The 25817-nt window shown below is 43.1% G+C and overlaps 1 protein-coding gene and 1 long non-coding RNA gene across 3 annotated transcripts in view; one reads left to right on the forward strand and one right to left on the reverse strand.

Annotated features, from left to right (window-relative positions):
- Nucleotides 1-10032: 10032 nt before the first annotated feature.
- On the forward strand, nt 10033-22630 carry LOC117184794 (uncharacterized). Of its 2 annotated transcripts, none has more exons than XR_004470266.1 (3): nt 10033-10291; nt 22136-22254; nt 22315-22630. It is a non-coding gene; the product is annotated as an uncharacterized lncRNA (long non-coding RNA). The 2 variants fall into 2 exon arrangements; XR_004470267.1 differs by having other exon boundaries at nt 22324-22630.
- Nucleotides 15876-25817, reverse strand: part of LOC26533215 (uncharacterized) — a 52568-nt gene continuing 42626 nt past the window's right edge. The window contains exon 3 of the mRNA XM_033383677.1: nt 15876-16067. Coding sequence (XP_033239568.1) covers nt 15900-16067 — 168 coding nt within the window. The 3' untranslated portion in view covers nt 15876-15899. The remainder of the gene's footprint in view (nt 16068-25817) is intronic.

The raw sequence follows: 25817 nt of genomic DNA on the forward strand, positions 1-25817 counted from the left end.
TCACGATTTTCGCAAAAAATCATGATGGTTACATCATTAAATTTGCAAAAAATCGGCCTCATTTTCGTAGTCGAGATTTTGGTGCCGAACGACAGTCAGGAGCCCCACGATCCTGGGAAAGTGGGTCCTGCTCCGATCTGGCGCCATGTATCTGAGATATAGCCTTGCGAAGATTTGGATGTGCAAATCATTCGAATATTTGTTTTTTCTGTACGCTATATCTCAGCTATACGGCAGCCGATCGGAGCATGGCATGGCTCTTCGTAATCGGGAGCGTCCTGCCCACCGACTGCCATCGGAAAAAAGGACTTCTATTTTCTCACGATTTTCGCAAAAAATCATGATGGTTACATCATTAAATTTGCAAAAAATCGGCCTCATTTTCGTAGTCGAGATTTTGGTGCCGAACGACGGTCTGGATCCCCACGATCCTGGGAAAGTGGGTCCTGCACCGATCTGGCGCCATGTATCTGAGATATAGCCTTCCGAAGATTTCGATGCGCAAATCATTCGAATATTTGTTTTTTCTGTACGCTATATCGCAGGTGTACGGCAGCCGATCGGAGCGTGGCATGGCTCTTCGTAATCGGGAGCGTCCTGCCCACTGACTGCCATCGGAAAAAAGGACTTCTATTTTCTCACGATTTTCGCAAAAAATCATGATGGTTACATCATTAAATTTGCAAAAAATCGGCCTCATTTTCGTAGTCGAGATTTTGGTGCCGAACGACAGTCAGGAGCCCCACGATCCTGGGAAAGTGGGTCCTGCTCCGATCTGGCGCCATGTATCTGAGATATAGCCTTCCGAAGATGTCGATGCGCAAATCATTCCAATATTTGTTTTTTCTGTACGCTATATCGCAGGTGTACGGCAGCCGATCGGAGCGTGGCATGGCTCTTCGTAATCGGGAGCGTCCTGCCCACCGACTGCCATCGGAAAAAAGGACTTCTATTTTCTCACGATTTTCGCAAAAAATCATGATGGTTACATCATTAAATTTGCAAAAAATCGGCCTCATTTTCGTAGTCGAGATTTTGGTGCCGAACGACGGTCTGGATCCCCACGATCCTGGGAAAGTGGGTCCTGCACCGATCTGGCGCCATGTATCTGAGATATAGCCTTCCGAAGATTTGGATGTGCAAATCATTCGAATATTTGTTTTTTCTGTACGCTATATCTCAGGTGTACGGCAGCCGATCGGAGCGTGGCATGGCTCTTCGTAATCGGGAGCGTCCTGCCCACCGACTGCCATCGGAAAAAAGGACATCCATTTTCTCACGATTTTCGCAAAAAATCATGATGGTTACATCATTAAATTTGCAAAAAATCGGCCTCATTTTCGTAGTCGAGATTTTGGTGCCGAACGACAGTCAGGAGCCCCACGATCCTGGGAAAGTGGGTCCTGCTCCGATCTGGCGCCATGTATCTGAGATATAGCCTTCCGAAGATGTCGATGCGCAAATCATTCGAATATTTGTTTTTTCTGTACGCTATATCGCAGGTGTACGGCAGCCGATCGGAGCGTGGCATGGCTCTTCGTAATCGGGAGCGTCCTGCCCACCGACTGCCATCGGAAAAAAGGACTTCTATTTTCTCACGATTTTCGCAAAAAATCATGATGGTTACATCATTAAATATGCAAAAAATCGGCCTCATTTTCGTAGTCGAGATTTTGGTGCCGAACGACGATCTGGATCCCCACGATCCTGGGAAAGTGGGTCCTGCACCCATCTGGCGCCATGTATCTGAGATATAGTCTTCCGAAGATTTGGATGTGCAAATCATTCGAATATTTGTTTTTTCTGTACGCTATATCTCAGGTGTACGGCAGCCGATCGGAGCGTGGCATGGCTCTTCGTAATCAGGAGCGTCCTGACCACCGACTGCCATCGGAAACAAGGACATCCATTTTCTCACGATTTTCGCAAAAAATCATGATGGTTACATCATTAAATTTACAAAAAATCGGACTCATTTTCGTAGTCGAGATTTTGGTGCCGAACGACAGTCAGGAGCCCCACGATCCTGGGAAAGTGGGTCCTGCTCCGATCTGGCATCATTAAATTTGCAAAAAATCGGCCTCATTTTCGTAGTCGAGATTTTGGTGCCGAACGACAGTCAGGAGCCCCACGATCCTGGGAAAGTGGGTCCTGCTCCGATCTGGCGCCATGTATCTGAGATATAGCCTTCCGAAGATGTCGATGCGCAAATCATTCGAATATTTGTTTTTTCTGTACGCTATATCGCAGGTGTACGGCAGCCGATCGGAGCGTGGCATGGCTCTTCGTAATCGGGAGCGTCCTGCCCACCGACTGCCATCGGAAAAAAGGACTTCTATTTTCTCACGATTTTCGCAAAAAATCATGATGGTTACATCATTAAATATGCAAAAAATCGGCCTCATTTTCGTAGTCGAGATTTTGGTGCCGAACGACGGTCTGGATCCCCACGATCCTGGGAAAGTGGGTCCTGCTCCGATCTGGCGCCATGTATCTGAGATATAGCCTTCCGAAGATGTCGATGCGCAAATCATTCGAATATTTGTTTTTTCTGTACGCTATATCGCAGGTGTACGGCAGCCGATCGGAGCGTGGCATGGCTCTTCGTAATCGGGAGCGTCCTGCCCACCGACTGCCATCGGAAAAAAGGACTTCTATTTTGTCACGATTTTCGCAAAAAATCATGATGGTTACATCATTAAATTTGCAAAAAATCGGCCTCATTTTCGTAGTCGAGATTTTGATGCCGATCGACAGTCAGGACCCTTACGATCCTGGGACAGCTGACCGTTCGCCGATTGGCCCTATTTGTCTGAGATATAGCCTTGCGAAGATCCGAATCTGCGTATCTTTAAAATACTGGTCTCTTCTGCACGCTATATCTCTGCAATACGGCAGCCGATCGGAGCGTGGCATGGCTCTTCGTAATCGGGAGCGTCCTGCCCACCGACTGCCATCGGAAAAAAGGACATCCATTTTCTCACGATTTTCGCAAAAAATCATGATGGTTACATCATTAAATTTGCAAAAAATCGGCCTCATTTTCGTAGTCGAGATTTTGGTGCCGAACGACAGTCAGGAGCCCCACGATCCTGGGAAAGTGGGTCCTGCTCCGATCTGGCGCCATGTATATGAGATATAGCCTTCCGAAGATTTGGATGTGCAAATCATTCGAATATTTGTTTTTTCTGTACGCTATATCTCAGGTGTACGGCAGCCGATCGGAGCGTGGCATGGCTCTTCGTGATCGGGAGCGTCCTGCCAACCGACCGCCATCGGAAAAAAGAACACCCATTTTCTCAAGATTTTCGCAAAAAATCATGATGGTTACATCATTAAATTTGCAAAAAATCGGCCTCATTTTCGTAGTCGAGATTTTGGTGCCGAACGACAGTCAGGAGCCCCACGATCCTGGGAAAGTGGGTCCTGCTCCGATCTGGCGCCATGTATCTGAGATATAGCCTTCCGAAGATTTCGATGCGCAAATCATTCGAATATTTGTTTTTTCTGTACGCTATATCGCAGGTGTACGGCAGCCGATCGGAGCGTGGCATGGCTCTTCGTAATCGGGAGCGTCCTGCCCACCGACTGCCATCGGAAAAAAGGACATCCATTTTCTCAAGATTTTCGCAAAAAATCATGATGGTTACATCATTAAATTTGCAAAAAATCGGCCTCATTTTCGTAGTCGAGATTTTGATGCCGATCGACAGTCAGGACCCTTACGATCCTGGGACAGCTGACCGTTCGCCGATTGGCCCTATTTGTCTGAGATATAGCCTTGCGAAGATCCGAATCTGCGTATCTTTAAAATACTGGTCTCTTCTGCACGCTATATCTCTGCAATACGGCAGCCGATCGGAGCGTGGCATGGCTCTTCGTAATCGGGAGCGTCCTGCCCACCGACTGCCATCGGAAAAAAGGACATCCATTTTCTCAAGATTTTCGCAAAAAATCATGATGGTTACATCATTAAATTTGCAAAAAATCGGCCTCATTTTCGTAGTCGAGATTTTGGTGCCGAACGACAGTCAGGAGCCCCACGATCCTGGGAAAATGGGTCCTGCTCCGATCTGGCGCCATGTATATGAGATATAGCCTTCCGAAGATTTGGATGTGCAAATCATTCGAATATTTGTTTTTTCTGTACGCTATATCGCAGGTGTACGGCAGCCGATCGGAGCGTGGCATGGCTCTTCGTAATCGGGAGCGTCCTGCCCACCGACTGCCATCGGAAAAAAGGACTTCTATTTTCTCACGATTTTCGCAAAAAATCATGATGGTTACATCATTAAATTTGCAAAAAATCGGCCTCATTTTCGTAGTCGAGATTTTGGTGCCGAACGACAGTCAGGAGCCCCACGATCCTGGGAAAGTGGGTCCTGCTCCGATCTGGCGCCATGTATATGAGATATAGCCTTCCGAAGATTTGGATGTGCAAATCATTCGAATATTTGTTTTTTCTGTACGCTATATCGCAGGTGTACGGCAGCCGATCGGAGCATGGCATGGCTCTTCGTAATCGGGAGCGTCCTGCCCACCGACTGCCATCGGAAAAAAGGACATCCATTTTCTCACGATTTTCGCAAAAAATCATGATGGTTACATCATTAAATTTGCAAAAAATCGGCCTCATTTTCGTAGTCGAGATTTTGGTGCCGAACGACAGTCAGGAGCCCCACGATCCTGGGAAAGTGGGTCCTGCTCCGATCTGGCGTCATGTATCTGAGATATAGTCTTCCGAAGATTTCGATGCGCAAATCATTCGAATATTTGTTTTTTCTGTACGCTATATCGCAGGTGTACGGCAGCCGATCGGAGCGTGGCATGGCTCTTCGTAATCGGGAGCGTCCTGCCCACCGACTGCCATCGGAAAAAAGGACTTCTATTTTCTCACGATTTTCGCAAAACATCATGATGGTTACATCATTAAATTTGCAAAAAATCGGCCTCATTTTCGTAGTCGAGATTTTGGTGCCGAACGACAGTCAGGAGCCCCACGATCCTGGGAAACAAGGACATCCATTTTCTCACGATTTTCGCAAAAAATCATGATGGTTACATCATTAAATTTGCAAAAAATCGGACTCATTTTCGTAGTCGAGATTTTGGTGCCGAACGACAGTCAGGAGCCCCACGATCCTGGGAAAGTGGGTCCTGCACCGATCTGGCGCCATGTATCTGAGATATAGCCTTCCGAAGATTTGGATGTGCAAATCATTCGAATATTTGTTTTTTCTGTACGCTATATCTCAGCTATACGGCAGCCGATCGGAGCATGGCATGGCTCTTCGTAGTCGGGAGCGTCCTGCCCACCGACTGCCATCGGAAAAAAGGACATCCATTTTCTCACGATTTTCGCAAAAAATCATGATGGTTACATCATTAAATTTGCAAAAAATCGGCCTCATTTTCGTAGTCGAGATTTTGGTGCCGAACGACAGTCAGGAGCCCCACGATCCTGGGAAAGTGGGTCCTGCACCGATCTGGCGCCATGTATCTGAGATATAGCCTTCCGACGATTTGGATGTGCAAATCATTCGAATATTTGTTTTTTCTGTACGCTATATCTCAGGTGTACGGCAGCCGATCGGAGCGTGGCATGGCTCTTCGTAATCGGGAGCGTCCTGCCCACCGACTGCCATCGGAAAAAAGGACATCCATTTTCTCACGATTTTCGCAAAAAATCATGATGGTTACATCATTAAATTTGCAAAAAATCGGCCTCATTTTCGTAGTCGAGATTTTGGTGCCGAACGACGGTCTGGATCCCCGTGATCCTGGGAAAGTGGGTCCTTCCAAAGATTCTGATTTTCACACCATTAAAATACTGGTTTCTTTTGCACGCTATATCTCGGCTAAACAGCGGCCGATCGGGGTCTGGCAAGTCTTTTCGTGACCGGATAGCATATCTGGGCACCTACAAGGAATCTACAACAGATGTTCAAATATTCTTAGTATGAGCCATTCTCTCTATGTAGCGTTCTTTGAAGCATCTTCAGCTCCTTCTGCTGTCCCATATATTTCCCTGGCTGTCGCCTAAGGCCTGGTTACCTTACAATCGACACCTCTAGCAGCCTACTAAGGACGGGATAACACTGTTTTGTGCTGTCTGCTCTGAGAATATAGGCTTTTTCCCACAACACTTGGCAACGTTTCTGTTTGCTCCGTAAGGACTCATCATCTGCTCGACTTCCAGCTTTGTTTGCCTGTGGCTGCGCCTGACATTTTGTCAGGGTCTCCTCTTTTTCTTTCTATACAATTACTACACATTTCAGTGTCCTTTTTCACCAAAGGCCCTGCCCCTGGTCCACTTTCAACACTCCTGGGATATGAGGGACTATAAGAGAAGAGGAAAAATGGAAAGAAAGTGTTGAGCAATTTTGCACACGTTGAAAAAGCCGTATAGGAAATTTTTAAATGAAAATGTATTGCGCTGCTGCTGCTAATTGCAAAATTTGTGGTTTCGGCTCGGTTTATAATGTTTTTAATTCGTGCATTTCAACGACAATTCAAATAACTCACTCATGTTTTTGCGAAAGCATAAATTATTCTTTCTCTTTAATCTTAGCATTTTTTTTCTCTAGAGAACAATTCGGACAGCAATCACACCCCACACACCCGCTTTCTCTGCACAAGTTTCCACAAACTACGTCAAAAAAATGAAAGCCTTTTCCATGTCAGTGGCTCATTTACCCCGCTGTCAGAACATAACTTTTGCTCTATTACCTCCGTAGCTCCGTAGCTGGAGTCGCAGCTTCCTACTTTGCCACAAGAAACTGGAGAGCCCCAACCACAGGAACCAAATGTCACATTCAAATTCAGTTTCAGTTTGCCTTGTGACGGAAAAGCAAACGAAAAGTGCAAAAATGGATGCTATGTGTGGATGGAAGATAGTGTGTGTGCGTCATTTTATTTCGTTTCCATTTGCAATTTTTTTGGATTGTGCATTGTGAATTAAGCCCTGTTTCCCTCCATTTATTCGCTTTCAGCTTTTCCATCGTATCTTTTTTTTCGTTCCCCGCTCCTCGTTCTCTCGCTTATTTTACTCTTGAAACGCAATTTCGAACGCAGGCTCTATATGGTGGAGTTGGCCAGGTTTTAGTTACACTTTACCACTGCGCTCCTCCCGATGAAGAAAACTCTGAAAAGAGTCATTTTTTAGTAGTCTGATGTGTCCGAAGAGAACTAGCTTTTTGCTGATGGCCGGGCATTTCACTTAAATTATTATTTAATCACTCTCCTAATTAGTTTTCCTCTGACATCCTTGAAGCCTAGTCTCTCGTAAAGAGTTACGCCGAAGTCTGTTGTTTCTCCCTCTGCTGAGAATCAGACTCACTTCCCTGTGTTCTAGGGAGCCTTTACCATTGCCGGAACACTTACAGACTCTTGAGTCTTGAGAGCTGCCCGTTAGTGCTACATGCCCCCTGATATACACACCGGGACCACTGACCCTTGTCCCCTTGGTAGACGCTTTGGACACTCTCCTCTTCCTCCAACAGCATTAGGAAAAGGCGCTCTTAATAAATTTCATAATATAATTGACTCATTATAGTTAGGAACATGCAAGGCCAACCGAACAATGCTCACAATTAACGAGTATAAACGAGACTCTTGCCCGCTCGAACGGTCTGCCTACTTCTGTCTGCAAATATTCATGGAAATATACAAATTGTTGTATAACTGCGTACTTTGTGTTCATTACAGTCTCTCATCATCAATGGGAGCTTAAGCTCAAAAGATTTTCTAATACTGACCTTCATTTGACCATTTGGGACAGTTTACGGATGCACATTCAAGATTATTAAAACATCATATGACCGTACTGACCGTCTGAACTGAAGGATAAAACGATTTATAAAATATATCAAATAGTTGAATATTAAAAACAAAAAAATGTATATCAAGTGAAGGAAAAAATTTAAAAAATACCTGAATTCTACTAAATATTTCTTAAAGAAATTCAATGAAATTCTAGCGAATGTAAGATCAGTATTCAACTCCGCCTAGTCTTGCTGAGCAATTCAAAAAAATTTAAGTGCATCACACAGGCATAAACATGTGCACTCATATGACCATGGTGAATACTGGCAGCTGCTGCTCCTTCTGGTCCTCCACAATATGTAATGACTTGAGTCAACGATGTCAATCATTGTCGTCATCTTCGTTTAATCAATAATATACACGTGTTTGTATGGCTCTGTCTGTGTGCCTGCCTTTCTCAGTGTGCGTGTGCAGTCTACTGCTTAAGCCATTGCATCTGCTGCTGCTGAAGCTGCTAGAGGCTCAACTCTGACTCGACTGAAAGCATTGTGAACACCGAGCGGTAGAGCGGGAGAAAGCTGGCCCAAGGTCTGGCCTGTCATCCAAGTAAGCCTAAGGACAGCATATCCTATTACATCCCTCCCACGATCAAAGGGGCGCCCTACCGAGTCATTGACGTTCGCATCTGTGTGCATTTGTTATAGCTCTCCCCGTATTTAAGAGCTAATTAAATACACATCTATTGGAGGCCAAAAAATTCGACATCAATGATTTTTGGACATTAAAAGTCTTACTTTAACAAATATACATTCATACTGATGAATACAAGAGCTAAATATACCTTCACCGAAAAACCCGAAGGTACCGGGAAGTTCATCACACCGACGCAATTCCTATTAAATTCTCGTAGAACATGTCCTGTGAATGCCAAATGTCTGTTCGAAAATAGTCCATTATATTTCGCTGCGAACCTCTTGCTAATAGTGTGAATACATAAATCGACAGTAAAATACCGTCGACACAAAAACTACTGTGTACCAGCAGCTTAAGAAATATCAAGAGAAAGAGCAGCTGAAAGTCTATGGAAATGAAAAATGCTTGGGCTGTATGCACTCATGCTGGCACAATTCGAGAATAATTAATGTATTGCTCATACGCAGCGTGAGACGTACTTTTATTGAAGCTGTTCTGGGTGAGAATAGCGTGGCCGGACCAGGCCAATCCACAGGAGAATACAAGTCAAAGACATAAATCTTCAAACAATAAAGCACATAAAAGTGAGAACCTGAACGAGCAGGGCTTCTATGATTTACGGCTCCTGGGGTTCATCGTAATGCCTTTTAATAGCATCGACCCCCAGATTCGCCTCTGGCTCCGACCGCCCGTATGAAATGTGATCACACATCGACGTCACTTTGGTGTTTGGCCTTTTGCATTTAGGTTCCGTTTGCTGGTCCCATCACCCTTCACAGAACTGTCTCCCCACATCAATTGCCCCTTCGATTTCAGGGCCTAAGCCAATTTATCTGGTTAAATATATATGGGGAAATCTAGTTTGGGGAGCGGCGAATGAGAGCCAGGTAAGCGGTTGAATTTATGCATTCTGAAAATCACTTTACACAGCCAAATTAGTCGCTAAACATATATTTATTGCCAAATATTTCTGTTGTTAGATTAACAAACAAGTTTGTGCATAAGCGGAAAGTTAGTTTATTGATTTCATTTAAAATCTGCATAAGTATTCGATTTCATGTCTGTGTACCTTTGTGGCTTTTGTGGACGAACCGAGATTGCAGCTGGTTTTTCGTGAATTATTGCGGGAATTGTGCATTGCCAGGATATATGATGTGTAGTAGACCATTTTATAGCTTGTGGCGAAATATATAAGTGCAGGCAAACTCCACACAAACAAGTCCTTGGTCCTTAAAGATGGCTAAACATTTCGCACTCGAAGCTGATTTTGATTTAAAAGTTCCGATTTACTTAACGGTATAGTCCAATTTTATTGTATTTTTCGCTTTCAAGCTACAGCCCCTGTCACAGCTGTCACAACAAGCTAGGAAAGTGTTCTCGCCTGGCTTTTGGTCTATGGCTGCAAAAATTTGAATTTTAATTTTAACAAGTCGAACGTGTCGAGCTAACTATATGCCTCTTTGAAGCTCCTAAGCTTTAGGCCAAACCTCTTTGCTGTCTGCTTTTCATAATTAATATTGGGCTGAAAATGAAATTCGTCTCTATTACGTCTCTATTTGGATCAGTGAAGTGATAACAAATCTACGCACTAATAAAGACTGTTGAAGTTCCGTCTAGGGAATCCAATATTCGTTATGTCTGGCCATATACTCGTATAAAAGACGCTCCCTTTAATGGAAGGGCATGGCCGATTGCGAGGCATAGCCAATGCAAAAATATTGCCAACATTCCGCAAAACAACGCAAACTGCCACTGCCGGCTATTTAGTCTACTTCCCGCAGCCGAAGGGAAAAGTAAGTGGAAGTGGAATTGATGAGAACGGTGGTCCGGAGAGGTAAGCTGACTGAGTTATAACTGTTTACGTTTGCTGTCATATTTGGTTTACGTATTCACTTAAAAGAGCGACAGCAGAGTTCCTGATCCGACGACTGTCATGCTTCTGTGGGATATGTGAAGTGTTCTCCTCGAAACAGAATGCCCGTCTGGGGGTGCCTTTGCGTGCATCCCACTGATTGCCAGTACTGCCAGGGGGTTTCTGTTTCTACTAAGGGAATGTTTTTACTGTGCTTCAGAAACGCTAATGTGTATGTGTGTACGCATTTGGAATGCTTTTAAGCAATTAATTTTGAGAGCACACAATAAATCAGAGAGAAATTAGCTCAAGGTGAAGCGGTTCTTACCCTATTGTTGCCATTTTCCACATGAGTTGAGTGATTCTTTTTGTGTTAACATATTTTAAAGACAGTTTCCTTTCAAAAAATCACCATCACCCTGTGTTCAACATGTTCTCAACTCTTAACTTTGCCCTTCAAATGGTGTGATGATTCTGATAACGAAAACTTGACCTTCTCCGCAGTCATACGAGCGAATGCACGAGTCGGGGTCCAGCTCCTTTATGGTGTCGCGCTACATGCTGCATCTGTAAAAACCTTTTTGCCAAAAGAAAAAACAAAAAAGGACTTAGCCACAATTACCCCTCTTTTCAAAATAACAAGGACGAACAGCAAGGTTTTTTATCCTCTCTTTTTCCTCTTCTCCCCGCTCAGCTCTCATCCGCCTGTCGCCGACACAAAATCATGTGCACTGCAATCAGTCGTCATATACACATTGCCCCTGCGGCACTTGGTCTCTCTACTCCCAGGGTTCTTGGCTCCCAGCTCTGACCCACACGAATGGAGCATTATGTATGCGGCTAAGGGCGGGGGTAGTTTGCCTTAAGGGTAAAGCTAAACTCTGGAGTCCAACAACTTTGAACTTGCATACAACCAGAGCCGGGGACTACGGAGACGGTGAGAGAGAGTATGTTCGAGTGGGTGGGTTTCACAGAGAAAACGAAAACACACAATCAAGTAAACTCAGGTCCTTTTTTCTAAGCGTGTTTATTTTAGCAGGGAGGAGAGGTGAAGCAGGCTTATTATAGGTAAATGGGGTATAGGAGGTATAGAGCCTATACTTTTGAGTGGAAATATGTCTTAAAGAAGTATTCAGGTGGTATTGTGGTCTTCTTTTACAAGGTTATGTTCCATCATTCTATATGTAATGCAATCTAGTGTGAGAATGCCTCTGAATAAAAATAAGTACAAATATTATTACAGGATTCAAGCTGGGAGTATATATTATCTAATATATGAACTACATCGAAGGGTCGGTAGGAGCACATAGTCTAAAAAAAAAGTAAAACTTTCGGGGAAATATGAGTATGTTAGTAGCTTTCATAGGATAGGATTCATAGCTTTCACTGTTGTTGTATCTTTGCCTGTTGGTTTCGTTGTTAAATAGTTGCAATTTCATGTAATACTAACGAGTATCGAGTAGTGAGTCACATAGTAGTCACTATAGTGACAGAGGTGAGCGACAGTCCTTCCTGTTAATAGGGGCAGTCGTATTTCCGTTATTCCACTTCACAATACCACCCCTAACACCTGCCACCGACCCCCATAACCATAGCATGAATGAGTTTCATGTTTACGTTCCTGTTTTTGCCGTTGCTGTTGTTGTTTTTTGCGGATCTATTGTATTAACTGGACTTTTATTTCATCATTGCAATTGTAGTTGTGGCATTGTTACTGTAAACACTCAGCACAGTCGAGCTCTCTATACAAGTCTTTACTTGTCCCCCTTCCATACCCATTTTAATTGTTGTTTTAGCCCTCGAAGCAGTGGATTCGGTATGGTGTCTGGCAATGCGAATATGCTCGAAAGAACGGTTATGGAGGGAACAGGAAAGTAGAGAGTGCCAGTGCCAGGGTTAGACTTATGCTTTTTCCTAGTCCAAGTTTACAATGTTAATTATAATTCCGATTTGTAGCGAGGTGCAGGACTCGATACCAGAGCCTGGACTGAACATTTCGGTTTCGTATCTCCGATAAAACCAAACTGACGACAACAATTTACATTAGAAGGGAGTGTGGAGAAATAAGAGAGACCTGAGAACAAAGAGAAGATGCATACTACATGAGTGACAGGCAGAGAAACTGTGCCACAGAGCCACAGAGTAAGAGAGTGCGAGCTGGGACAATCCTTTGCTTTGTCATTGTGCTATGTCAAAATCATTTACAGATAATCGAAAGGAGACGCCTTCAGTTTGTCCACTTCTCTGCTTCTCTTCTTCTGTCAAGAAAATTTTGCATACAGCCATCATCAGTTCGGGGCTCACTGGGAAACCGCATATATGTGTTTTGGGTTTTTTGTGAGAAGCAAAACATGGTCCTTATGGTCGTTATTCTATCCTAACTCCGCCCCATTTGCTGTCTGCTTCTATTTTGAAGGGAAAATTGCAAAGAGTTGGTCTGGTATTCGGGTCTGGTGCCTTACCTCGCTGCTGGGCAGAAAGCAAATTAAGGCATTTTGAATTAATGATTCCAGGAGCTAACCAGGACTGGCCCTCCTTTGAATCGCTAGATCCCAGTCTGGTCTCTGCCGCTAACGCTCTGGTATCAAAGTAAGATTTTCCATATAATGTAATTTTTCTGTTGTGTCTTGTAAGGAATTCCTTATCCGAAAAGAGAGAAAATATAAAGCTATACAATTATATGTAACATTGTAGACAAGCCGCTTCCTAGAATGTATTTCTTGTTTCCCTATTGTGCATTACTCATAAGCCACTCAGAAGCACGAGGTTAAGTTCTGAATACGAGTTTTTCAAATTGTGGACTAACAGATTGTAACGAAAGTGTTCTGAGACAAACATATTTCACTCCCCCTTCTTCTTTTCTAGTCTCATCTAACTCTTGCACTTTTTACTTGACCTTCTCCTAATCTGAGTTTTCTATGTTACCAAAAAAGTTATGTGAGAAAAAGTCTGTACAATTTTTTTGGTAAAACAAAAGTGCAATCAAATTAAATAACTTCTCCGAAAGATGTACTGTTTGGAGGTATACTCGTACGAGTCCCCTAATTACTGGAGAAAATCCTTTAAGATCTTTTTGGTGACAGCTTTAAAATTGGTGTCCTCCTGCGGCGCAACTTATACTCTCTACCATTTGAACGCTAAGCCAGTGAAAACGCGACTCCTGACTAAATTTACGTCCTTTTCGTTGGCTGGCTGGTATGATCTGGTTGGCCGAATGGCTGGCTGGAGGCTTAGGCACTTGAGTTATGTGTGGCAATTGAGTAAGACCCACACACAACCTCGCAGACATACACCATGCTCCTGGCCTCTGGTTTAAGCCCAGTGAGGGTGCAATCCCCTAAGTTTAAGCTTACTTTTCATTTTTTGAGTTCAACATTAGTTGAAAGTTATTATAAAGTTTTTTCCAATGTTGGCTCTCCCTCTGTATTTGGCCCTTTGTTTCCCTCTTTTGTCTACCTCCACACCCTCACCTTTCAGTGACTCTATGACTGAAGTCATTTCAATACTAAATTGATTTTGAACAATGGATCCCAATTCCATCTCCATGGACGGAGGCGAGGGCATTGCATAGGCGTTCCATCGGCATTGCTTTCTATTGTGCTACTTTTAGTAATTTATCTCCCATGATTTTGGAGCGATGCTATTCTTCTTTTTTTACCTCACCCCAAAAAATGATTTTACACATATCAAAACAGCAACAGCTTGGTCCCCATTATAAAATCAGTCCATTGACGGTCCCCGTGCTGTTATCGAACGCTAAGATCCAGGAGCTGAACGATTCTGCACATGAGATGTGATATAACCCTCTTGAGCACCCACTCAGAGTAGTCGACAAAACCCTGATACGCTTCCTCTCTTTCAAAGGATCGTTGCCCGCAATTAAAGTTCAAAATAAAAACCAATAAACTAAATTTCCAAACACCAATACCGGTCATCTGTCGACCAAATGCATCACTGTTTTTTTCTGCCAAGGCTCCCTCGAACGACATTTTACTAACTATTTTGTTGCTTTTCTTTTGGTTCTTGAGCTTGGGCTTGTACCCGTCTCTGGCAGACTTTAATTTTAATTTTAATTTAATTTATAGTTTTGCTTGGATGAAGTTTATGGTCCCGTTGGCTTCTTATTAGTTTTTTATGCTTCAGATCTCCCGAGATGAATAATGTGCAAATTTGATATACACTCAAGGGATTGTAGCGAAGGATATAGGCATAGACTACGGAGAGACAAATTTGCATTCCTTCGGGCTTTTAAAAAAAATATATATTTTTCCGTGTGCACTATAATCTGATTTTTTGGCCGGTCGGTGGGCTTAAACTTCTATCAAAATAAAGAGGAGGAGAGGAGAGGGGTGTAACATAGGAAGGCTTTCGTAATCTTTTACAATATTGTTTTGCACTCCGTTGATTTTGGTTATGTTGTGGTCTAACATGCCCTGTAATCTTCACTTCAAATTCATTACATAAAATCCGGCCTCCCCTTTGCGAAATCCTGGGTACGCTTGAAAGTCGTCGTCGCAATGGACAACACCTTCTGCTTCATGTGGCCCTATGCACTGCTCCTATGGCACTGTTGTGGGCGCTCTCGCGAAGTTATTTGAAATGTACATTTTTTGTACATGTTTTGTACGAGGAACGTCTGTGTGGACACTCAGCTCTTCTTATCGTAGCTACGCTTGGATGGGGTCATATAACATATAACATATAAAATTCCTATTTTCATACTTAGAAACGCCCTCAACAACTCAACTAGTATGCTAAATATACATATCAAGAATTAATAAGAGTAAGGGAATGGGATATATAAGCCAAAAGGTTTAATCTGCAACCGGAGAGAACATCTCCATCCAATTACAACAGAAAACTATGCCGAAAGAGCCAAAGATTGGATGATGTGTTAATTAATGATATATGATTGCATGTGCCATGTCTCTCGCAAAGGTTTTTCCAGCCTGAAAAGCGAAGAAAAACAAAAGCCATGCAAATTGCTTACATGAAAATTCCATTATGTTTTCCGAAGTAGAGAGGGAGGTAGTATGATATCAAGGCTAGACAAGACCCAAACATGGTAACCCATGGCTAACGACTTACCCAGCACATCTGCAGTAGCTGGTTACAGAAGCAGACTCACAGCAATGAAAACTTCATGTAATATAAGTCAACAGCAGTTAGCCCAATGGCAACAACAGAGCCAACAAGAAAATCACATTGTCGACACCAGTTCGGATGGAGAATGGAGAAAACCTACCTTTAACACCAGTTAGGATGGAGAATGGAGAAAAACTACCTTTAACAGCATCATCAAATTCCTCATCATCGTCCTGGTCATTAAGGGTTTTAAGAATATTTAGACTCCCTGCCCCATGAATCTCCACAGATCCCCAGACCACCAGTCGAGGGAGCATCATTTGTAGCTGGGCAACGGCAAGGGCGAAACCCAGAACCGAGGCTGCGAAAAACCCAACGACAAGCCAAATACAGTGAGAATGCTGCCCACTGGTACCGTTTCCAAACAAAATTATTCTTAAAGTATCCCGCAAATCAGAGAAACTCAGATCTAGTGTTTCCCAATAAATACGATGTTTAAGTTTATTCAGGGCTTACCGTTTTGTATAAACACTACGAGCTCCCAGTAGCGTTCTGCTAAAACACCAGGCTGTGACAGGAAACTCGTCAAGTCAGGTGGTCTGTCGTCATCGTCATCGTCATCATCATCTTCCTCCTCCTTATAGACCTCGTAGTGGCTCGCCCTTTGTTTTTGCTACAAGGTTCCGGACTATTATAGTTGAATGGTCAGAAAAGTTGCAGAAAACACCCACGTAGGAGTGAGAGTAAGGGTTGGAGAGTAGCCCGAAAGTTGTGTGCTTTTGGCTTGTGCAACGAAAAGGAACAACTTCACATTGTTGCATGCGTGTTGTCTGTATCAATGGAGGATGACGTAGGAGGGGAAACAATAGCAACAGAAGCAAGAATTAGCAAGAAATTCAATTTAAAATAAAATCGATATTCACATGGAATGCGTTTAGGTCTCATTAAAGTTAAAGTTTCGATGTCCTCAATAAGGGGGACTAAGAAGTGAGGGCACAGTTCCGCCCATAGTTTGTGGCAAGTTTTTCTCAGCCCAAACGTGGAGCGCGTTTTTCTGAATCGGTGGGGGTATAGCACCCCCTGAATGCTTTCCACTCAACGTCATGTTGTCAATTTGATAATTAAGCCAAAATACACAAAGTAGAAAAAGTTGTTCGAGGGTGGCATTATATATGGGTGGCACTAGCCTGCTTACTATATATAAACGTATACAGTAGATATAAAGTAAGTATACTTTTGAGAAAACAGGCAGGCTCAACTGAGGTCTGCCCTTGACAGATAACTACAAACTGCACTCAAGCATACACGAAAAGCAATCAGAATAGACGTCGGGAACCCAGCGTCTAATTGAAGAGCGAAAGTGGTCCAAATATAATTTTCGACTCAAATTTGAATGCCAAGTCCTGGCCAAAATATTCTTTTGGGAGGGGAATGGGTGCTAGGACGTGAGCTTGTGGTAGGACTGCGGCTGATGACTTTGCCAGTGACCTTCTATGCACTTTCGCAGTTACAAAAACTTCTTCAACGCCAGAAATATCTAGCATATTTCCCAGTTATTGTAGCTTCTGGAATATGGTATCAGAGCAAAACCTTATTTAAATTAAAGTCACATTAACGCCAGGTAACACAGATAAACCCAAATTTCGTGTCCTAAATTTAAGATTTACCGAGGAATTTTCTTGCAGTTGCAAGTAATTTTCTCCCATGCGTGCCTCCTGGCTACGCTCAATAGCTTCCGTTGCGGAATCGGAAGTTCTACGCAGTCCGACAGACTCGAATGTGAAGTAAATTTCCGCTAAGTGAGTTGCTTATTTTTACAATGGTACATGTATTTTTATGGCAGTTTTTGTGGACTTCTGGGTTGATAGGCTAAATTGATTTTTCTGTCATTTACTGTTTATGTTTGTCATTTAGTTTTGATCGGTTAAACGCCTGTCCTCCTCCTAATCTAACTGTTTCATGCAGTCTGTGCCGCGACTCCACCTAGTCATCCAGTCGTCCTCCTTCCACTCTTCGTACGGTGCTAGAAGCGGAAACGAAGAAATTCACTTCCGCAGCGTGGGCTTCCGTTTGGTTGCTTGTACGCTTCGTTGAGCCGCTAGTAGTTCCCCCCTGGAGGCCAAGGGTTCTGCCAAGTGCGCCCTCCGCTGCACATTGCAACTTTTATGTGTCTGTGTTTCATTGTTTACTGGAATTCGCCTTTCCTTTAAAGTTATCCCAAAACTAATGGATATGGTCCTCGTTTTTTGTGAGGCCCGAAACCCTGTAAATCATAGCAGCTATCGACTGAGCCATAAATTTATGAACTCAGCTCTAGAGGAACCGAATGGGAAGTAGAAGAAGTAGTCTAAAAGATACATATTAACAGCAAGGTGTGGGTCAGCTGTAGAACTTAATTGCTAGGGAGAGATAAATGATGAATGATGGGGGCATAAGAATCCAATTAACGCTTTTTTCGGCGACAATAAGCCGCTTTTAAAACAAGAGTAACAGAAAAAGAGAGTCGCACTGAACGGCACAGGTTGATCAGCGCTCAGTGATGAATTGCGAACGATATTAGTTGGCACAATAGTGATTTTCATGCATAAAAGATTTGTACTTAATATAAAACACTCCATATGATGCAGTGCTTTTGGCTTATATCGATATGCTGGATGATCTTATGCATGAAAATTACTAATAATCGGCACTGTCATTGGCAGTTTGTTGAGGTAGTGGCTCTCAAGACGTAGTCGACGAAGAACCAGGGGTGCTACCAGCGCTGCTGGCCTGTTATGGCTCTCCCCCTGAAAGCAATGGACGTGCGGGCTCACAAATAGATACACCTATATACACCTGTATATACTGTATATACACCTATTTAGGAATTCCAATCGAGAGTGAATGCACTCTATCGTATATGCCATCTCTCCTGTAACATTATTATTTAGCTTATTCCCTTCGCCAAGCCAAAGCCTGGATTGCACCTGGGCGACCTTTAATTAGTGTGTGGCGCCGAGTGCCATTCTTGAGAAATTCCGTGCGAGTATTGGAGTGATTTTTAATCAACAGCCTCATAAGGCAGACCAGACCGGACGTTCGACGCTTTTTTGCTCTGGTTACTGTTTCTCTTATGTTTTAATAATTTTAATTACTGGCCCTGCCTCTCTTCTCCGCCTTTCCTGCTAGAGAGCTCCTAATAATTTCCTGGAATTTTAGCAATGTGCCGACAATTTTTGTGTTTTTAGACGGCGCTGACAGTCAACAGCCGAGGCTTGTCGTTCAACTTTTGACGTGTTGCATGCTGTGGCCTGTGAGAGGTATGTTGCCAGACAAAAGGCCACCAAGAATGAACTCGAAAGCATTCATGCCTCCTAAACGTGCCTAAGAATTAAATATACTTAATTGTTGTTGCACCTAAAGGAGTTTAAGGGCTGAGCAGACAACGCCTTATCATGTCCCGCCCATACGAGGAAATAAGAGGCTGTTGAAAAATCACCACCCTGATTTAAAGAAAGGAATACTTTGGATTGAGTTTAAAATTGTAAAACTAATGAAGTGCTGCATATTAGGAATAAAATTTAACCGGGATGAATTTTCTACGCATATCCACGCTTCGGATAAATTAATTTAGTAGTTTATTGACCATTCTCCGGTTAACATTTGCAGATGATTCGCTTGGTAATTATAATCTATGAAGGAAAGCAATTCAACTGGCTTACGCAATTCGTATAATTTGTTGTGTATAGAGCAATTTTGCTGGCGACCTCTCCCTTTGATAACGTCATACAATTTTTGGTGCTTTTCCATTTACCCACATTACATATTTTTTTTAACGCCTTTTTTGTTGGTTTCGTTCAAAATGCTTTTGGTCCGCAACCAGGGCCAAATGCCATTTTAATTTCAATTCTGTTTTAGAGTTTCTATTCGCCACTTGCCGTTTTCCTATTTTCTTTTGTTCAAGCTGAATTTTTCCCATGAGGGTTTTATATTTTGTACTTTCATTGGTTTGAAACTGAAATTCCCGATAGTGGTTGGTATTTAATATAAATATTTTCGATTATATATATGGTTCACTGTAAACTTGTCTGATGTTGGATGATGCACCAATTTGATGCGTGACTCTTTGGGAAAAATAATTTTGTAGAATAACTATTTAAGATGGATTTTGACATTTTTCATGCTTTTCATGTTCCTCACTTTTATATCTGCTTTGTTGATAGTCGTGAAACTTCTAATAATATCTAACCACGTTTCAGTTGTTAAATAGCTTTTCAATAAACTCAGATAGAGACAATTTACAAGTTTGTTTTCAAAACCCAGGAAGCAGCACCTAATATATTTGTACATATGTATGTAAAATAAAAAAATAGTAAACTCGAATTCATTTGCATAGAGTGAGTGCAAGGCGCACAATGAAATTTGGCATAGAATCCGAAGCTCTTGAAATTGGAAACCAAGCAATCATCAATTAGCAACTAATTTAAATCTATTTGTCTGTTGTATCTGTATGTAACAAGTTACCCGTAGTGTGAATCACTCCCTATCTTAACCAGTTGTCTCACTAGGCTTTCATTAACATGGATTGGGCCGAGGATTGCAGCTCACTTTTCTGTGGAGGCGCCACCGATATTGGTCATTCTGCTCTCAGTTGTGTGGGGCAAGCATTTAATGGCTTCATACAACACGCCGGAATCGGCTAGAGCCGCCTCTTCATCATCGTCGTCATCATCAGGGTCGTTTCGGTGTTCAGTGCGGGGGTGTGGGTTTGTGTGCTCTGCTCTCCTCATCATTTCCATCAGGCTGAATAGCTTTTCAAATGCCAAATTTATGCAAATTCCGTCGGAGCCGAGAAGGCGAGAGACGAGAGCACACGCCATTTTGCACATGACTATTTCTGTGCCAGTTCTCTGGCTCAGGATCCTGGGGTCCTGGCACCCTTTTCTCTCACTCCTTGTGGGATATTTTTCTGTGCCGAGTTTTTGAATTGCTATTTTCCGTTAGCCAAGACCCCACTCCACTCCAGGACTCCTATTGGAAGTGGCGGTGGCATGGCGTGGGGGCACATGTCGTTTTTTTGTATAGCCTTCAATCATCAATCAATTTTTTCAGCACGTGTGAAGTTCCCTGCACTTACTTTTGCATTCTTTAAGGCCCCTGCAGTCATATGATTGGGAAAGATCGTTGCGACAAGAGGAGGTAGGCGCTCGTCAGTGGAGCTCGCCTTCGCTCGCCCTCAGTTTTCGCTGCCAATTAAGCAACATTTCCGAAAATCCGCCCCATGCAAAATCCATATTCATGATGTTCATTCTCGCTTAAACGCGTATTACATAAATTTTCAACTAGACGCTTTCGGCGTTGACGTGTACGAGAGTTGTACCGTTGTAGCCGGAAAGGTAAATTCCCCCTAAGCTCTAGACTTGTCCAACTGCATTCTCTGTAAGGACTTTGACACTTTGGCTGAATTAAGAGCGAAAGAGAGAGAGAGAGAGAGAGAGAGAGAAAGCTGTGACAGTCCAAGAGAAACCACATAAAATTATATGCAAGGACATATACACTCTCCTAGGTAATGTATCCTGCATCTTCCCTGCCTGCTGCTCCTACATCTCCATTTGCGTCGTGTCAAAGTTTTGGCTGTAAATTACAATTAATTGAGAATTCCGGGCGCATTCCATACCGAGAGTGTTATCAAGGGCTGGCATCGGAATCGGGAGCAGGAAGAGGACTTGAGAGTCGAATACATGGTACCGCATGGTATGGGAGATGTCCCATTCTCTTCATCTGTCCCCTATTTTGGACCTTCCTTCCTTACTTCGGGAAGCTGATCCGCTAACTGCGTTCAGTAATAGTGCTGTCTGAGATATAGCCTTCCGAAGATTCGGATTTGCGTATTATTAAGATATTGTTTTTTTCTCATATCTCTGCTAAACGGCAGCCGATCGGGGCGTGGTAAGTTCTCTCGCGACCGAGAGAGTCCTGCCAACCGATTGGCACCAGAAAAAGGGACATCCACTTTTTCACGATTTTCGCAAAAAATCATGATGGTTACATCATTAAAGTTAGCAAAAATCGGCCTCATTTTCGTAGTCGAGATTTTGATGCCGCTCGGCAGTCTGGATCCTCGCGATCCTGGGAGAGTGGGTCCTTCTCCGCACTGTCCCTATTTGTCTGAGATATAGCTTTCCGAAGATTCGGATTTTCGTATCATTAATATACTGTTTTTTTCTTATATCTCTGCTAAACGGCAGCCGATCGGGGCGTGGCATGTCCTCTCGCAGGTCCTCTTGTGCTGGCATTGTTGTACGTGACGTCAGCAAAGGGGACGAATGTTGGAATCTAAAGCAATTTATAGGGTTAACAGTTAGGTCCGATAATGCATTAAATATACATAAAGATCAGAAATGGATACACACTGAATATATGGATCTAGACCTCTAATTGAAAACCCTCCATTCGATGAAGAATCCTGCTATCCCTGGAGGAGTTGATTGTTAGTATGAATATACATATACCTTACAGAGAACTCTAAACTGTAAAGGGATACAACTATCTTAATCTGAGACGAGTAATCTCCCCTATGACCTTTAAAATGAACAATATTTTCTGTCATAAATCGTAAAACGGGAATAAATTTAGTGGGAATATCCTCAGGATGGGAAAAAAACGTTGGATCTGACGTTAAGTGAGTGAGCTTATTATTTTTTTTCTATAGATATCACACCTAAAACATACCTGCAGAACAATTTTGTCTGAAATTTTCAGCTCAACGCCGCATTCCATCACAACTCCCTGATGCGCGAGAAATTAAACAATTTAATTATATTTATATGGAACAGTTATGATGCTTTCCCGCCGTGTTTCTCCTTTTTTCCCTGACAAAGGTAAACACACGATTGCTCGAGTATACAGGGCGACAATTGCCATTAATTGCATATTTTAAGCTATTCCAGATTAAAACCGCAGCCAACGCAAACAGTCAACAACAGCAATAGCAGCGACATGAAATGTTATGGTTAATAACAGGAAAGATTTCTTTGGAGACCGAATATTTTGATATTCCTGCAGATCGTTGCCCCAGTAGCCAATAACTAACCAACTGGACAATGAAAACCAATTGAATTTTCTAAACTGCAGTGGGCACTGTCAGAATCTAAATGGCTCTACCCTTGATATGGCCACAGCAAATCAAAATTCAAATAACGTGAAATTAAATATAATAATTTTTCAGTACAGTTTGAATCAAAAAGGAGGAGGTTACAAAATAAAAGCGAAAAGTTTTGGAACAAAGATTATTCATACGCACTGTTTCTGTGGGGGGACAGGCCACCAACAGCGCAGTAGCTGAGAAGGAGCATCCCTACAAAGGGAGATGGGGACGAGCTGGAGCTTTGCAGTGTTAAACTGTCCGGCATGTTTGATGCACAAATCCCTCAACTGAAATAGATTTACGTCACTGCCAGCCGACGCGTCGGCAGGGGTTCGCTAGATGGATGGAAGGAGGTGCAGTGTGTGGTGAAGGGTTTTAGCAAACTGCAATTGCAACTGCGTTTGCTGGCCAGTTTTCGGAGTTGCCTCTGAAACTGCTGCCCGCTCTGTCATTGGCAATTTATTTGCAAATATTTTTCAGCATCATAAATATGCATATGCTTTTCCCTGTACATCCCTCGGTCTGTCCTTCTTTCACCCCTTTATTCCAAAGTGCAGTAATTGTTAGATTTTTTTCCTCTACAGTCGATAGTTTCAGAGAAAGAACGGCATAGGCTGAAGCAGCATACGGATCCAACAGAGCACCAGGGAAATCTATTTTATTACAAGATTCTGTCATTGGGTACGGCAAACCAACCTTATTATACTAAGCATTCCTACATTTTATTTGCTGTGTATATTTCCTTCAGCTTATCAAATTTATGAACCAGCTAGGAATACAAAAGAGCTGAAGGGGAGATCTTGTCACTCAATTTCGGTGCCAATTGGCACATCTCGCATTTGATTTGCCAAAACCATTAGCACATCGCAGAGGAACGGACTGCAGGCGGCAGGACGTGCAAAATTTTCACAATGGCCGAACAGGACACTCTCTCCCACAGCTGGACACTAATTCGCACCACACATCGGCAGCCAGTGACTCTGGGACGCACAGACACACTCTCAGGGACACATGGATACAGACACGCAGGTGACCAAAGCTTTTCCCCTTGCGTGCGTGGCCTGATGAGTTGTCACCTGTCTACGCCTGCAATCCAGCAATCCGGCAATTCTGTATCCTCACTCTTTATCTCTCCAACTTCTGCCTTGGGGCCTGTCCGTGTCTGTGCACGTCTTTGTCAAAAACAGTTGCGTACCAAATCTATCGGGATGAAATTATGCAGCTTTGAGTGCAAATATTTTTTAATTAAAGGCATTTCTTCTTGGTATTCCCAGAGAGTCGGCTTTAGAGTTGGGCTGATGTTGAAACTATTGCTTGACAACTGGCTTGCTAAATGCCAAAAACACGCTTCACTGATTCGACAGATGCCAGGGGGATGGGGAAAGGAACCGAATGAAACTTGCAGCTGCAAAAATTCAGCTACAGGCAGGGAATTCCGATTATTCTATTCTGATTCTTTCCTCGACAGCCCATTTTCATTTACTGCTCCAGCTGTCAATTTTTGAGAGGTCTTTGGAGGAATACGGATGTACGCCTTGGCATATGATTATTAATTTAGTTTAATAAAGAGCTAACAATCGTCTAGTATATTTTGAAACCACTCGAAATAAAGTCATTTATGTTAATTACCCATTTAAATTCATAATTTCTTTTGGTATTTCGGTTCAGCTTTTAATTGCCATTTGTTTGTAGAAATTTGTTACAACTGTGCTTTTGTGAATGCTGGATTATGCACTTCCTCCAGCAAAGCACAATGCAGAAGAGAGGTGGTCCCACTAACAACCAAAATACTAAGACAGGGAGTAAAACGGAATGCCAAGATATTGCTCCGCTATGACCATTTCAGAGAAAACAAAATAAATAATTGCAGCCAACGGATTCATAGGCCGACAGTAAAAAGAGCCAAAATCAGGAGCAGGAAGCGGCCAGGCGATGATATGGATTCCAGATCCCCTCAACTTGAGACTGACAACCAGCCAAAACTTTTCCATTTATGTCGCTACATTTCTAAACACTTGACTTGACTTGACCTTTAATTGTGATGCTTTGCATTCCTATGGAAATATTAAAGCTGGTGCAGGTCCGAATCCCACCTTCACTCACTCACTCCTAAAAACATCTCAAGTGTCGCAGCCCTTGCAACTCTCTTTGAAGTGACAAGTGCCACACAGTTTCTTCAAGGGTAGGACAGTTCATCCTCAGATCTTATTCAACAGCTTGTCAGACAGACAGAGACCCAGACTGAGCCACACCCCTGAGCAGACGGTAGTCAGTTGTAGGCCTTTTGAGGCATAAACATAACTTAAGTTGTCCCCACCGGAGGGACAAAGTTCAGCAGCAACAGCAGTAGCTCCTCGGCTTGAGCGGAGGCACTGTAGAGGGATACCACAAAGGATGCTGACATAATAAAGTGACTCGAGTGCTTGCTGAGCAATGAGAGCTTTTGTAAAGGGTTGTCCACGGTGCTGGCAGCCAGATGAGCAGCGGCTTTGCAGCATTCAAGAAATCATGTGCAGGTCCATAAATTCTATAAGCAGACAGACAATTAAAAATTCCATTTGTGGCCGCGTTGGGGAAATGTGCCCTCGACACAGACCAGGAATTGTGTGTGTAGCTAATGAAATTACAGGAAAGTAGACAGGAATCACAGAAGGCTCTGTACAGTGCTTCCCCAAACATGACAGACCCCTCTTCCTATTGTTACAGTCAAAAATTGAATCGAAGTAACATCATCTTTCTCTCGATCAAACTATTGCTCTATTCGATTTATACTTTGGGTTCCGTTTGATTAGTGCAAATCAAAGCAAAATTATGCTTAAATATCCGACCCGCAGCAGGAAGTCTCCGCCGCCCAAGGCCCCTCACATCACCACAATCGAGCGCCCCACGAAGGGAAGAAACACCAGTCCAATGATGATGCACCACATCCAGTCGCAGTCGCAGCCGCAGCCGCAGTTGCAGGCCTGGTCGAGCCCGGGCCAGAATGTGTCAAACGGCCTGAGGCAACGTCTTCTGGTGCTCCAAATGGAGGTAAGCGCATGGAAGGCCATCAAGAAATAGATGCGGGATCGGGATTTGCTAGTTCTTGTACGACAGAATTTTTGGTGAAGATCCATAATAAATTGTTACCGTGTGAAAAGTTGTACATTTATTGGAAAATATTCTCTGAACGGGTGGCTGAAAGAGTCGAAAGAGACCACATTTGAGAGGCTTCAAAAATCGGCCACAGTAGGTAGCACAAACGCAAATCACATATCTGGCGCTAGACAGACAGTCGGAGGTATCGAGAAGATCAGT

Source organism: Drosophila pseudoobscura, chromosome X, assembly GCF_009870125.1.
Source record: "Drosophila pseudoobscura strain MV-25-SWS-2005 chromosome X, UCI_Dpse_MV25, whole genome shotgun sequence".
NCBI lineage: Eukaryota > Metazoa > Arthropoda > Insecta > Diptera > Drosophilidae > Drosophila > Drosophila pseudoobscura.